General features: G+C 39.8%; 1 protein-coding gene across 4 annotated transcripts in view; it reads right to left on the bottom strand.

Annotated features, from left to right (window-relative positions):
• Positions 1-15,487, bottom strand: part of bmp2k (BMP2 inducible kinase) — a 49,952-nt gene that overhangs the window by 8,386 nt on the left and 26,079 nt on the right. Inside the window, exons 1-12 of one of the 4 annotated variants that reach the window (XM_038703596.1) lie at positions 13,090-15,419; positions 12,614-12,735; positions 9,872-9,953; positions 7,467-7,599; positions 6,596-6,699; positions 6,431-6,510; positions 5,999-6,147; positions 5,421-5,608; positions 5,049-5,312; positions 3,430-3,656; positions 2,420-2,589; positions 1,829-1,948 (exon numbers count right to left, since the gene is read on the bottom strand). In XM_038703596.1, coding sequence (XP_038559524.1) covers positions 1,829-1,948; positions 2,420-2,589; positions 3,430-3,656; positions 5,049-5,312; positions 5,421-5,608; positions 5,999-6,147; positions 6,431-6,510; positions 6,596-6,699; positions 7,467-7,599; positions 9,872-9,922 — 1,486 coding nt within the window. In that variant the 5' untranslated portion in view covers positions 9,923-9,953; positions 12,614-12,735; positions 13,090-15,419. Of the gene's footprint in view, positions 1-1,828; positions 1,949-2,419; positions 2,590-3,429; positions 3,657-5,048; positions 5,313-5,420; positions 5,609-5,998; positions 6,148-6,430; positions 6,511-6,595; positions 6,700-7,466; positions 7,600-9,871; positions 9,954-12,613; positions 12,736-13,089; positions 15,420-15,487 lie in introns of those variants that run through there. The other 3 variants (XM_038703595.1, XM_038703593.1, XM_038703594.1) reach the window with 3 other exon arrangements.

Raw genomic sequence — 15,487 nt, 5'->3', positions numbered from 1 at the left:
ACAAGTGAATACAATAAAATATTTCCACACCTACATTCAAGTGCTTAAAGAGTTATATTGCATCATTATCTTGTCTTTTTCTACTCTAAACTGTAGCCACTGGACTTGCATTAAGCTTGCATGTTTTAAGGACACGAGATGAATTTACTGTAGAAAAAAAACAACTATTCTCACTCTCCTCTAGAAAATATCTAAGTGATTTAGAGTTGACACTGTTTATCATTAAATATAGTCTATGGGTTACAAACAGCATTTCTAAATTGCCTATAAAAACGGTAACCAATTCACATTTAAGGAGCAGGAAGAGTACAGAGGCACAAAAGCTTATTGCTGCCACCAATGTAATATATGTAGAAATACTGCACTTTGATATTCACATTGTTATTTATGTTAAACCACATGCAGTCTGACTGGTTAGTTAAGCCAAATAAGAACTATCATCAGGCTATATTAGAATAGACGTTGACATTGGCCTCCACAGTAAAGTGCACAGTCCACACGATAACATTTGAGGCTTTGTCCCAACAATAAAAAAAATAACTATTTTGCAATTTGTGAGGAATCTTTGCATTGCAGTTTCAATGGCCAAAGAGGGTCTGTTGAGTTTCAATGTAAACAAACGGCGAAGAGCCACAACTTTGGAAGTTCAAGTGTTGTCTTTCCCCCCCACCAATTGGAGTTTTTTAGTACCAGGGCTGAGCGATGTTAAAATTCATATTCGACAGACAACGTGGATGTGTACAACTTCACGATGAGAATTGCAGAATTAGCAACAAAACAAACAAACAAAAAACTGGATTGAGCACAAACAATCTAATGACAGCACAATACAACCAAAGAGGCAAACTGACTGACACGAAGTCAACCACCACCTTTAAGACACAAGCTGCGAAGTGCTGCACACCTAAAAACGAACTTCATTAAGAGAAGTGGACTGGATCAATGTTTGCTCCTCATTGTGCTCCAATACGTTCAGTGAAATTCAATTATCAAATATTACAAACTCATAGCGATTCAACAGCATGGAAAAGCCATGAAATCAACAACCGTATGTGTATCATTCATGAAATCTGTTCAAAGCCGTGGTTTTTAATTAGATTGCCTATGTATTCATTCTTTAAACCAGTAAGGGATAACTATGTTCTATGGTGTACATCATTGTGCATTTTTGACATCACTCAGCCCTAATTAGTACCAGCCATGTGTCACGTTCTTCCCACTAACATGTATTCACTTTAGCCTTGTTATGTTCATATTGCTTTTAGTGCCGATGGAATAATAAAAATTGTAATTTTATGCAAAGCGCCTCTCCATGAGCTATACTTTTTTTTGTCCGCAAAGTGAGACCCCTATGGTTAGTACCTTACTCCAACATTTGATGTAGACTGGGAATGTAACCCCAAACCCTGGCAGAGTTAGTGCCTTGCTTCACTCAGTGGCAATAGAGAAGACACAACACTTCTTCCTTGCATAAAGGTTTGTTACAGCAGGGCAGTTAAAAGCCCAGTATTAAAAGCCACAGCGGATTGCAATGAATTTAGAAAGTGCTTTTACCACTTCTGTACCTGCTTTGCTTCGACTCACCTTTAAATTCTATACCGACAACAAAAACACAACTAATCTGCTGACTTATATTGAGAAACCAAACAAAAATCTGACCGCTCGTTGGTTTTTAATGCTCCGCTGTGGGGTCTCTGTGTGACATAGGAGCTCCTGACTGGAGGTCAGGTGGGAAGAGAAGAGCTGGACATGTGGGCAGGAGAGGGCAGAGAGGGGGCACGTGGCTCCACAGTGTTGGGTCCTCACGGTAGAGACTCCTAAGACTTGCCTGCGTTGGCCACAAACGGGACTGAGCCAAACAGGTCCTCTGGTAGGGGGGGCTTGGCAGCGGATGCAGCAGGCTGCAGTCGGTCTGTCTCCACACTGGCTGTTCTCTCCACCGGCTTTTCTGTAGTAAGAAGATCACAGAGGGGAAGATACTTAGATCATCTACAGCTAAGACAGCTAGGCAAGGTACAAAATGCACAGACTAAACACAAAGTCACTCACATTTTCCATTTAGACAATTGCAAATATACTAAAATAGAAAGCATTTAGAGAAAGAAGACCTCTGTCCAAGATCCTGCAAAATCTAAAATTATACTAACAGAAAATCTTAAGAAATGTTTTCTCTTTATCTGGTTATGCAGTAAAATAAACCTAGTGATACACAATCATGTGATACATGTGCCAAAACCTTTGAAGTAAATGCGTTATTAGTTATTCATTAATTTTTCTGTTGCAAAAACGTAAAAAGAAAATTCCCAAGGTTGCAATGTCAAGAAATTCATTAATTGTCATTGAAATCTGTAAAACTTTTGATATAAATAATTAACACACACACAAACACTATAATGAAATCATTGAAGGGGTCACTTGCTTGCTCTGAGCATGTCAAACTCCCGGTCAATCAGCTCCTCCTCGGTCAACTTGGAGAAGTTGTCCTCTCCGAAAGGGTTCCAGCCCGACATGTCGGGGGGGTTACTGACTGCACTGTTGCAGCTATGAGAGGGTGTCGTGATCCCATCTGAAGCAAGCAGTGGGTTTCTACTGTGGAGACAAAACAGCAGCATCAACCTGTTATGTGTAGGATTAATCTGCGGCACGCATTTCTGTTACAGTAATAATGGAGTAGTAAGGATGTAAGATAATACCTGAAAAACAAAATTTAGAAGCTGAAGAGAACTCTCTGTGGAAAGTTTCTGAGTCTGAGCATGTTTGCCTGACACATGTAAGTTCACAAAACTCTGACAAACGTAAGTATATACACACACACACACACAACAGGCAGTGTGACAAAGTGTGCCTTTTAACTCACTTTTGCACATTATGTAAAATGTCCTTTTTATGCTCCTATTTGTTTTATGTTCTAGTTGTAGCATGTAGTAGTTAAGTGCATTTAGTATGTAGCAGTTCGCTTTATGGAAGGGATTAAGACAAAAAGTGTGTTAGAGAAAGTGTGTTAAGTGCTTTATGGACGGGGTTAAGAAGACAGAAGCGTGAAAGTCTGTGGGAGATATTGGAATCACCATTACAATCGTGGATAACAGACTCCATAAAATCGCTGTGCTTTTGTCATCTTTTATTGACAAAGACTATTTTCCACAGCCATCTGTATTACACAATGGATAAATAACAATTTGGGACAACTAAAATTGTAATTTACTCTGGAAAAATAGTGGCTGTGTAGGCATACAAAGTTAACTAAATTCTTGTAAAAGGAAAAAAATATATCAGAATGTGCAACAGTGACATTTACAGTAAAGAATCAACTATCTGTGATTTGGTTACATAAAAAAAAAAAAACCCCACATACTCACACTGAGATATAGAATGAGTTTTTACAAAAGAAACACAAGCACATGTATAGGATAATTTCAGGGGTATCACCTGGGGTTAGTGTATGAGGGATCCACAGGAGATGGTCCCCCCATCTGGCCAGGTCCTGCTGTGGGCGTGGTCGCATTATAGGAACCCAACGGAATCTGGAACTCAAGAGGGGAGGACATATAGGGGAGAGGCTGCTGAGCGGGGTGATGCTGCTGAGGCTGATGTTGATGATGATGCTGCTGCTGCTGCTGCTGCTGCTGGACAAAAGCCTGTTGGTACTGGTGCAGCTGTTAAGGAAGGAAGAGAGGGAGAAGAGGGGGAAGGGAATGAGGGACGGACCTTTGATTTCATGGCGCACAATGATGGCAACAAGATGATGAAATGTTGTTAGAAACCAGTTCTGGATTTGGAAAGCTGGGGACACAGTGGAGGGGAGGGATGAAGGAATGAAAGTCAAACAGCACGTAGGAAACCAAACTGAACAAATGAAATAAGTTCAAGATGCAATCACCTCAAACACAGGCTCACAATTTTAAAGCTCTATTAATTGATTATTTTTTGCCACTGATAATATGCAACAGTAATTTACACATCAGAAAAGCAAGATTAGCATTCATTTGGAGCATTAAGTTGAACTCCAATAATCACGCTTCTTTTAGCGGTTTGGTCTGACAACTTTTTAGAAAGTGTCTGACTCCTTAGCTGATAAATGTTTTCCCCCAGATACAACATTTTTCCCCTGGTGAATCTGAATATGACTTCTTTATAGAGGCTCCTTCTCCATTAGAGAATTCACATTAACAAACAAACCAAAATCTTTCTTATGTTCAATAATCTGCAGCCACAATAAAACCTTATGTCTTAAACCATATGTCTAAAGCAAGTCTAAACACACCACTGTTGTGCTTTTAAAGTACTGTAGAAATAAAGTTGATCTCATGTCATTACACCATATTACACATTTGCAGTCACTCAGCAGAGCTTCCTCATCACAATAAGGAGAAGGTCTGAGATCAACGAGGAAACGCTGCTTTAAAACATTTAGCAGGTATCTTGGGAATAAGAACAGTAATTTTAAGAGGTGCTCTCTTCCCCTGCATGTGAACTGCTTCATATGTCAGCATGCAACACAGAGGAAACTGCTCGATTTCACCCTCTGTTCGATCCCCTCGTGGCTTCGCTCAGACCAGATTGCCTCTGAAATAAAACAGATGGTACGCGTTCGGTGGGAAACAGACTAAAAATTGCACCGCACACAGTGCGCATTTGGAGGACCTGTGTTTGTGTGTTTCATTCAATAGCTGCGTAAATACTAGTTTTCTGAATATTTGGACAGAGTCAGTAGGAAGTTTGAGCGTCTGCTTCCAATGCTGCTTGGCACAGACATGAAGCTATTCGACTGAAGAGGATTGGCTGCCAGTGTTTGGAACAGAGAGAGCAATTTTAGGGCATTCTGACATTAAATGAAATATTCAGCTCCGTGTTATTTCATGCTGCGTCTCCATGTGTTTTGCTGTCATTTACTCAAACTATTTATTGCAGTTTTTGGATCAAATCTTCTGCTCTGAAATTCTGTCATGATTTTGAGGTAGAAGCGTGTTTGAATGCAAACAAAAGCAAATTCAGTTTGATGGATGTCAGAAAATCAAATTCAAGTTCAGACCTCTGACAGAACTCACCATGGCTGCATACTGAGCCTGGGCCTGGGCCTGAGCAACCTGCTGCTGGTACATCGGCTGCATCATCATCTGCTGCTGCTGGAGCAGGGCTTGCTGCTGCTGCTGGAGCAGGGCCTGCTGCTGCTGTTGCTGGAGCTGGGCCTGCTGCTGCTGCTGCTGGAGCTGGGCCTGCTGCTGCTGCTGCTGGAGCTGGGCCTGCTGCTGCTGCTGCTGGAGCTGGGCCTGCTGCTGCTGCTGGAGGGATTGCTGTACAGCCTGTTGGTACTGAGGAGGGTTGGAAAAGGATTAAAACTCTTAACATTTTTTCTTTGTGACAGTTCCAGACTTTGACTTCTACTATGTGTTGTGCGTTTGTCAGTGTGGTGGATGTACTTGGAGGTATTGGAGTTGCTGTGCATGCTGCTGCACAGCTTGCTGTTGGTGGTGGTGGTGGTGGTGGTGGGGATGTTGTTGTAGCTGCTGTAAACGCAGGTCACCAGGCTGTAGCTGCTGCAGGACTCGGTGCTGCTGACTGCTGGGCTGGGGCTGCATGGATGTTTGCCCTGAGCCAGGGGTGGGAGCTGAGTGGACAGGTATGGATTAATTGATTTATTACTTTGAACACCACACTGAGCACAGAAGCAAACACAAGCGATCTGTATAATAGAAAGCACGGACTGTAAATAAAAGACAAAAAGAACTCTGCAGAAATGCAATGTTTTCACTTTAGTTTGTCAGACATTAACTCATCTTTAAACACTTAAGCATCAAGTGTCCTACAATACATGCTTATAGGGCTTCAGTACTGTTTTGGTAAAAACAGGTTTTAGTTTTCTGACTCTATGTTCAATCATGTATAGTATATAGAATTCTGTTTTTTTCCCCCTTTTTTGTATAGAGATAAGAACATACCATCAAGATGATGCTAACTTCTATTGATAAAATATAAATCTCACAGCTGCTCAACAAACCTTTCTGGCCGTTGCTGACAGGTGCTGAAGGCACGGTCATCTTGACAGGGGTGACAGTATTAGCGAGGGGCAAGACGTTACTGTTTGCTGCTTTTGGCCTCTGTCTGGGAGCTATTGATGTTTCCGTCGGCCCCACAGACTCCGTTATCCTGGAAAAGAGGAGATAGTTATGGCTTTGAATTTCCTTGACCAATACCAATAAACCGTGTCCCTCAGCATGTGGTTGTCTGTGAGCCTGATGTCTAATGTGTTGTTCTGCCTAGATACATGTGAACTCCAGCACCAAACATAAATGATTCTTTAAAGCATGTAAATGAAATGCAAATTTTCTTATATTACTATATTTTGTATTGTATCTATTAGTACCACGTTTGTTTGTATGTAACAAGAAAATTAGAATAAGAAAACTCTGTTCCCATCAGTAAGCAGTACCTGGCTTTTGTCATACTTTTCCTTGCAGCGACCTCACTAGCCGTTAGAGGCTCTGGGAGCGACGTAGGGATGGGGGAGTTCTGGAAAAGGGGCAGGAGAATTATGTAAATAAGCAGTGACCACAGAGGCTAAAACCACACCGACTGCTTAATTCCGGTGACTTACAAAGAGATTTGGCACTGGACAGTCTTTTCCAGCTAATTTGAAGGCAAAGGAGGACACTTGGTAAATATCTGGTCTCTTCTCCAGGTCTGGTTCGAGCATATATCCTGGAAAAGACAGAGGTACTTTTATACAGCATGCTGTGCAGAACACCACTGGCTAATCACTTGCAGTTAATGTGCATCTTCTCTCTTTGGCCACTTGGTGGAGCTGTTGATCAAATAATTTAAGGTAAGGTAAGTTTATTTGTCTGGTCTCAAGCTCCACTGAAGGATGCATTTAGGGAAGTGAAATAACTTGAAAGCAAACAAGGTTGCCATGACTAACAGACTAAGACAAACAGGCTAAACATGTTTTGTGTAAATATATAAAAACACAGATCACTGAGTGAATGCAGCAGAGCGGTAACATTGTCAAAGTAACAGCATAATGTTTAACTGTGGGTGTAAATTACAATTAGCTAATGACAATGATATGATAATGAAAAATATTTAAAATGGAAAACACAAAAACTAGCTCCTTCTGGAAAACTTCACATCTTCAAAAGTCTGTGCTGCATTCTGTGTGTGAGCAAGTGACTATATTATGACACAGTCAAGCCTTCTGTTAAGTTCCATCACGTGGAGAAAGTTTTCCACCTCAAACATGTCCTTCATAACATTATAAACTGAAAATATGGCAGACACAGTACTTGTACAGTACTTCTAGAGTAGAACAGACCCATACTGTTTAGTATAGCTTCTATTCATCCTTTTTTTAAACAGTGACTCACTAAAAAGTGATAGAAAGTGTTTCTTTGGTAGTAATTAATTACTTCTGTATCATTAGAACACACTTTCTCACATCATTAATCCATGTTAAGTCATAAACTTACTGATTAAACAGTGCAACTTGAAGGAGAATTTGGAGTTATCCGGAACGATAAAGGTTCCATCACATATGGCAACTTGACTCTCCCCAAATGGAAGTGCGAAGAAACACAGCTTGTACAACAAGCATCCAAGTGCCTGTGGAGAAAACAGAAACTCTGATAAATACCTGAAAACCTGAAACTTTTAGGGCTAGGAATCGCATAAATATTCTGATACCTGAGTTTATTGTATTGCACCATAAACTTCTTTCAGTACCTTTCTTTGAGAATTTAAAACTCTTTCTATAAATCTTAGTTTTTTATTTTTAACAAAAAAGCAAAACCTCAAATCCATCACAGATTAATTTTGGCTCAATACAAGGAAGCTCTAAAGGAAATTCGCCCTTAATAAAATACAGCATAAAAGTAGCTAAATTATTATAAAAAAAAAAAAAAGGAAATATCTGATCAAAGAATAATAATAATAATAATAATAATAATCCATTTTATTTATAGGTGCCTTTCAAAACACTCAAGGTCACCTTACAAGACAGAACAGCGCAGCAATAAATCAATAAAATGAACAAAAACTAAATTACAGTACATAAAAATCAGTAAGGCTACATAATCAGAAACAAAAGACCAGATGAAAGTGATCACATTGGATATGCCAGTTTAAAAGCATGTGTTTTTAGGAGAGATTTGAAAATGGAAAGAGTCAGTGTTACGGATGTCCAGTTGGAAGGGAGTTCCAGAGGCAAGGGGCAGAGCGGCTGAAGGCTCTAAACCAAATGGTGGTCAAACCGGCAGTGAGGTGAATAGAAAAAGAGTACAGGTGGGTATGTTGATACGAAGATAGTCAGTGAGGTACAGATGAGCATGGTTGTGAATGGCCTTGAAGGAGAGGAGCAAAATCAGTGCAGTATTTAACTGGGAGCCAATGAAGCTGCTGAAGGACAGGAGTGTTCTGGTGATGATAGGAGCAGCAGAGTCCTGAACAAATAAGAAGACCGTTATCTGCCCAAGCATTTGATGCCAACTTTGTATGCATGACTCAGTTTCTGATGCTCAGTGCTACAGACGCATATCGTTTGGAAGTCGAGACATACACGACTAGCAGTATGTTGTAACACAAAACTAATCAATCTGTACTTTTTATCTGTGGTGCTCATCACAGATACCGGAAACACACATGAAAAATAGACTTCTACAACTAGCCTACTTAACACGTCAGCTACAGTCTACCCTGGACCTGCTTAGCAAAGAACTAACGTTCCTTATTTCAGAGGATAAAGAGACGCCTTTAAAAAAAACAGGCACAGAATCTTCTTCCCTGGTATTATCTCTGTCCAAACAAATCCACATGCAAAAGGGCTGTGCTCCCAAATCATATATTCAGCAAGCGCTATATTTGGCTCCAGCATCTTTTCGTTGATGATCCAGTTGGAGATGAAAGAGACTTTGGAATTAGCAACAGCGTTTAGGGCATGTTTTCCTTTAACCACTCGATCTAAAGACAGATTTTCTTCAGTTTTCCACTCAACAGGCTAATCCAGTATGATACTAGACTCCTAATCCGAGTCAGACAGAATATCTGCCAACAACCCCAAAACATGTGGATAAATGCATATGACATTTTTGTTATTTGTGTGAGGCACAATGTATAAACAGCTGAATTTCAAACACGTGGCTAAACATAGAACAGGAAGTGAGAATGCAAGGGGTAGTCCACAGGAAGTGTGTTTTTGTTGTACGTCCCAAAGTAGGTGTCTTTCTACAACCAGAAGCGTATTTAACGCTTCTGTTTATTCGTCTGCTAATGTTCACACATATATAGTGCAGACTCTCACATTTATCTACAGTGACAGGTTTATTAAAGCAAATATAAAAAGACTGGTTTCAGTGGCTGACAGGCAGACAATATAAAAACTTTGGCTGACAGTATTGATAGGCACTAGTGTACACATTTAAATGCACAAAGTGTCCCAACAACAGGTATCAATTTACACCATTCCTGCACAAGTCCAAGCAACTCCATCTCGCACCTTTATAACAGCCAGGGCCTATTTCACACAAGCATATAGAGGTCCTCGACTGGGCCTAATTGTCTCAAATGGAGGGAAAATAGAAGAGGACAGGCAGCAGGAATAGGATGAGGCGGAGTCCTGGCTTTGTTGTAAATGATGTCGCTTAATGTTTTATGAGGGAAAAACGCTGTGGAGAGCTGGTGGAGGCAAACAGCCTAGGGTGAGCCTGGAGAGAGAGAGAGACTGTGAGAGGAGAAAAAGGGAGAGAGGCATAGAGAGAGAGAAGAGGAACCAGTTGGGATAGAGTAACGCTGAGGACAAACCAGCCCTACAGGGTGCATAACACACACACACACACACACACACACACACACCCACCCCAAAGAAGAAATAGGACCATACCCATATATCAGCCTTAGTGGTGATGGCTTTCCCTGCGTACAAGTTAATCATCTCTGGCGCCCGATATGAAAGGGTTGTGTACCTGTGACACACAACAAGAGGAAGCTGTCAATAGCAGGTCAATGTTTCAGTGACTAAGCAGCACCATTTAATGCTACTTCATACTTGAGCTTCTCCACATTTTATTTTTTACTCTATTACTCTGTTTTACTCTATAGTATTCTTTGCCAACTATAGATGCTTGTAATATTATTTTACATGCAAACATTTATAAAATATTATACATTTCTATAGATTAAACTACACATGAATATATAAAAGTTAAACTCCACCTCAGTCAGCTAAAAGGCTTCTTATATGTTAATGGATCATTAAACCTGCAATAACAGATTTCTTTCTGGCAACTTAGGGGAAGCAGAAAACAGGTTGTGAACACAACAATGACATATCACCAATTCATATAGCAGCAAAAACTTGTTTATTTTCACAAACGGCAATTATGCAGCAACATTATCATTTGTTTAGGCATGATAGCTTAACAATGAGCTGATACTTCAAGTATATTTTGTTACTACCGTAAAACTGTGAATAATAGCCAGGGCTTTTATTTGCTAAAATCACTGAATTGATCTTTGCCTATATTTGAGACAGGACAATTCCTTTTGCACATAACTGAACCTACTATCAAAACAGTTTATTAATTTCAAAACAGAATAATACTAGTATAAAAATTATCCAATAATATCAAATACACATCATTCATTTGATCTATGTCCATACAGACACATTGATCATACGCTTAAACATTAATATTTGTGTTCACGATCTAAGCAGCTTAGAAGCAGCTAAAGCAGGCGACCCCACAGGGTTTAAGAGGTTTTATACATCCAAAGAACTTCTATAGACCAGGCGTTAAATTGAGGCAGGCGTTTATTTGTCAAAATGTGTTCCCACACCAGGCCAGTAAAGGAGTCTATTTGGGACTTTGCTATTAATTGAAGTTTTACGGTACTTCATAGTTTTGCTACAGCAGGACTTTGTGCAATAGAGTACTTTTAGATTTTGGTATTGCTACTTTAACTTGAGTATTTCTTTCATTTACATTTATTCATTTAGCTGACACTTTTATCCAAAGCGACTTACAATTGCTATACATGTCAGAGGTCACACGCCTCTGGAGCAAGTAGGGGTTAAGTGTTTTGCTCAGGGACACAATGGTGGATGTATCATAGTGGGAATTGAACCCGGGTATCCCACACCAAGGGTATGAGTCTCATCCGCTGCTTCCATCGCCACCCCCTTTCACCACTGCGAGCACACTTTGATCACGCATGTGTTAATAATAAATCACTAGAGTCCAGCAAAGGTTGCCTGCCTAGTTCAATGTAACAGATAGTGTTTGTTTTCTTTTCAGTCATTCTTACAATAATCAAAGCAGCTAGTTGTGTTTAAAATAAACCCAGCTGAGTTATGAAAATGCAGAGAGTCACCACAGTTCAGAGGAATGATGGTTTCTGTACGACTAGTGTCATGAAGACAGTAAGATTACAAAGAGTTTACACACGGTCATGTACTGGTAAGCAATAATAAATATGGGAAAGTTAACAGGCCTGCTCTGAACGGACTGCTGTGATTTGACAGTACAAAATTAGAAAACGTACACACATACTGTACAAGACACCACAAAGCCAAAGTGCAGGGGTTGTGACCACAAAGGACAGACACGTTTACAACCTCCCAATACACAATCATCTGCAACAGATCAACGACGATGTGATTGTTTGTAGTTGCGTGTATGTCTGTTCTGATCTGCTCCCAGTATGACTTGCAAGCTCACTCATTTGCTTTGTTGACACAAATAAACAGACCTGATTACAGTAGGTTGATCTGTTGGCCTGGGAGACTACCCTGTTAAGATAAAAGTAGCAGCTTTCCCTCAAATAAAGCTACCAGTTGATGGTATCATCGATCAAGCAGTTCCAGGAACTAAATTAGAAACCACAAGTCCTATTTGTGTTTTCCTGTTTGCATTCCCACTGCTTCTGAAATGCTGTGCAGGTGGGGCAAATTATTACAATTACAAGGCAACGGCTTGGTTTGAGACAGCAGAGTTACATTGTTTTTAGTAATTTTATATTGTGTGACAGTGTGATGTTTGCATGATGTTGGAAAGGAGACCATGCAGAGGTGGCAAAAACACCAGAAAAGCTATCTAAAGATCCGCTGAGTGTATTCTGGTTATTTGTCTGCTTTGGAAAGAAACTGCATTAAAATAATTTTTAAATAATATTAGATTTAATTTCTATAAAGTGCTTGCACTCACATTAGAACAGTCTCTCTCTTTTTTTTTGGACTAGCTGGGAAGTTGGCTCCATAACTCTGTTAAATGTCAACAACATTACAAGAAATTTCCACCCCACAATCCATCATTAAGTACCATCTGAGTAGCAGGGACTTTTTGGGGATAGGAACTAAAACTGAAACTGGTGAAAGATCCTGAGTTTTTAAAACCAATCCTGGGTTTCTCTCAAACTTCCTGTGGTGCAAAAGTCCCCTTCTACGCTGTTTTTTTGGCAATGGTTTTACATGACAGTGTCAACTTTACATGCCACTTGGACAAATAAAACAATACTGTTCCAGCAGACAGAATACAGGTAAATATTACTGTATTGACTGACATGCTGAACATTTCCTTCACTTATAAAAAAAAAAAAAAACAACAACAAAAAAAAAAAAACATACTTCTTAATCTCGTCCTCCACAGCGGTCACTCCATCTTTATGTGGCAGCAAAATCTTGTGAGTGGCACTGCCGAAGTCACATAGCACATAATTTCCCTGGTCGTTTAGCAGGATGTTTTCAACCTGAAAAAACAAACAAACAGAGGTTTTAGACATTTTAATGGAAAAACTTGACTAAAATATTGCAAAGGCATAATGAAAACTCAAGAACACACACACGACAGAGTATATACAGTATACACGGACAGATGCAGTTGAATGTAAATGGTTGATTTGACAGTGTCAGTGATCATCCAATAACAGAGCTGAGACCCCAGAACATTCGGTTGTAATCCAACCCGCACCGCCCACAGATGCAAACATGTTAGTCTGCACCCTTTATAGAAAAGGAAAGTAATAGCTTCTGCCATTTCTGTAACAACTGCAGTTTTTCATTTTATATAACTGTGTGTGTGTGTTTGAGGTTTCAAATTGTACATTTTAAACCTGTTCAGAGAGTCATCGTGTCCTCTGCCCTCCATGACTGTCCACCTGGGTACTTTACAGACCTATAGAAGCAGAGTAGGGGTTTCTGGCACAACTTCACCAACTTCCAAGATGCATGGAGAAGGGAAACAAATCTAAAGAGGTCAAAACTCCAGCAACACTTACTTTACAGACCTAACCAGCTTTAATTTGTCCAAAAAATAAAACAATTACATTTAGGGTAGTGGGTGTCACCAAAACAAAAAAGTTGTATTACTTTTTTTGTTTTTTTGTATGTAAAAACACATACCAAGAAAACATCTATCAAAACAAAAGACAAAATTTCAGTCACAATGCTCATCACCTGCAGGTGGCAGAAGCTATAATTATCTTTGCCTGCAGGGATCTAAAACAACATGACAACTGCTGATATTTATTTGTTTTGATATAGGTTTTACCATAAGTTTTTAAATGTGTGGAAGTGGTCTGACAATTACAAAAAAGCTCCTTCCCGATGGACAATCCGCATCTAGTATAATTTAGCAAAAGCTAGACTGTGGTAGTGATTGAGACACATTCATTCCAATTAAATCACATTAGCTGTGACTTTTGAAATAGTTTGTGACAGATCAACAAATAACCCTAGCCAAAGCTCATCCCCAATTACATCATAATGGGCACGGATGACAATTAGTGGATTAAGTCGCTTGTGAAAACTCACAAATGCCACACCTACACAAGAAAGTGATTTAACGCACAGAAGACATGAGTCACGACATAGCCGTTCTGTGGCTATTCTGTGGCTATTTGTATATTATCAGATGCATTTCTTTTTTTGGTTTCAGGTTTCAGATTTTAGATAACTTTACTTTAGGGCCACAGCAGAGAGATTTCAAGCTTAAGTAACAACGTAAAAACAGCAAAGATAGGTATGAGGAATAATTGAGTAAATGATAGAAAGAAATGACAGCAGGTGGAAGAAAGATGGTAAACAAGTAGAAGAGAAGGAGACAGACAGGCAACAAAGACAATCAAAAGAAAAACAAAGATGAGACTGGCTGACTGTGCAACACGGGCATAAGACGTAAAATGTAAAGTGAACATCTGACAATAGAAAGCCAGTAAGGCATTTGTAGGAGCTTGAACACAGAAGAGGAGGAGAGACCAAAAAGAGGATCGAGAAAAAAAGATTTCAAACTGTCCAAAGGAAAACAGAGCTAATGAAAGCAACAGTGTCTCAATAGTGTTGACAGCTCAGGGTTAAGGGTCTTTTTTTTTTTTGCACTCTCACTTCCCCTGGCAATGCATGACTGGGCCTCCGTGGTCTTTTGTGTCCCTGCGATGTTATGTAAGCCATGTAGGCTGAACAGATAGACACAGACAGCGAACAGAGGACAGGCCTGTGAAGCTGAAGGGACCGCACTGTTTAGAGGCTTGTCCAACTGGACAGAGTACAGCGGCCCAGTGATGGGGCACTGAGGAGAATTCAACCGGGGTGGGAAATTACCACCCACAATCAAGTTAGCTGACAGTTAGTGAGGAATTTCAAGAAGTACCAGGCCCTGTGCAAAGAGTAAGCTTGGTTCTCTAACAGGGGTACGTGGAGAAAGAGGAAAAGGAGGTGGATGAGCAGCGAATGGAGGAAGGAAATAGGAGAACAAGCTGGCAAAGGAAACGGGGGAGCATAAGAGGAAGCAGAGGAGTTAGAACAAGCAGAAAAGTGCAATCAGCATTCTTTCTTCTGCTGACCAAGCAGATTTACATCACTTATGTTTATAAACATCATCTGACATTAAATTTAATACTCAAGTGTTCAAGCTGCAATCTCCACTTTCATTCTCTTGATTTTGTTTATGTCTTTGGAAAACCATTGCTGTAGATTTTGTGCTGAGCACCACGCTTCACAACTTGTGTGTGGGTAGTACTGAGACATCTTTCGTTGGGAGGTTTCATTTAAAAAGTTTAAACTAGATAGCCCAACCAGAAATAATACATATAACCTGTTACCAGTGTATTGCATTTTTCAGAAGAGAAACAGCAGTTTGGGTTTATGTATTCCAGATTTTTTGTCAACAGTTTGAGTTAGTGCCTAAAGAGTAAATTAATTAGTTGCAGAAAAATATTAGATAGCATCAATAGTTTTTCATCAAGCAGAAATTCCAAAAATGCTCCAGCTTCAATTTTGTGCTTTTCTTTGTTAAATATCTCTGTAAATTGAAAATCTTTCAGATTTGGACTAATAAAACAAGCAATTAGAAGGCTGTCTCCTTGGGCTCTGGGAAATTGTGCTGGCATTTTGCTTATATTTCATAGAAACATTGACAATGAAAATAATTATTAGATGCATCTAACCAGTAGATTAGGGTGCTCTGGCACACCTGGGACAGAAAAAGGGAGTAATGCTCTCTTC

Source organism: Micropterus salmoides, unplaced genomic scaffold, assembly GCF_014851395.1.
Source record: "Micropterus salmoides isolate LMB-PRFRI ecotype aquatic unplaced genomic scaffold, ASM1485139v1 Ms_hic_scaffold_7, whole genome shotgun sequence".
NCBI lineage: Eukaryota > Metazoa > Chordata > Actinopteri > Centrarchiformes > Centrarchidae > Micropterus > Micropterus salmoides.
This window is presented reverse-complemented; position numbering and strand designations above follow the sequence as displayed.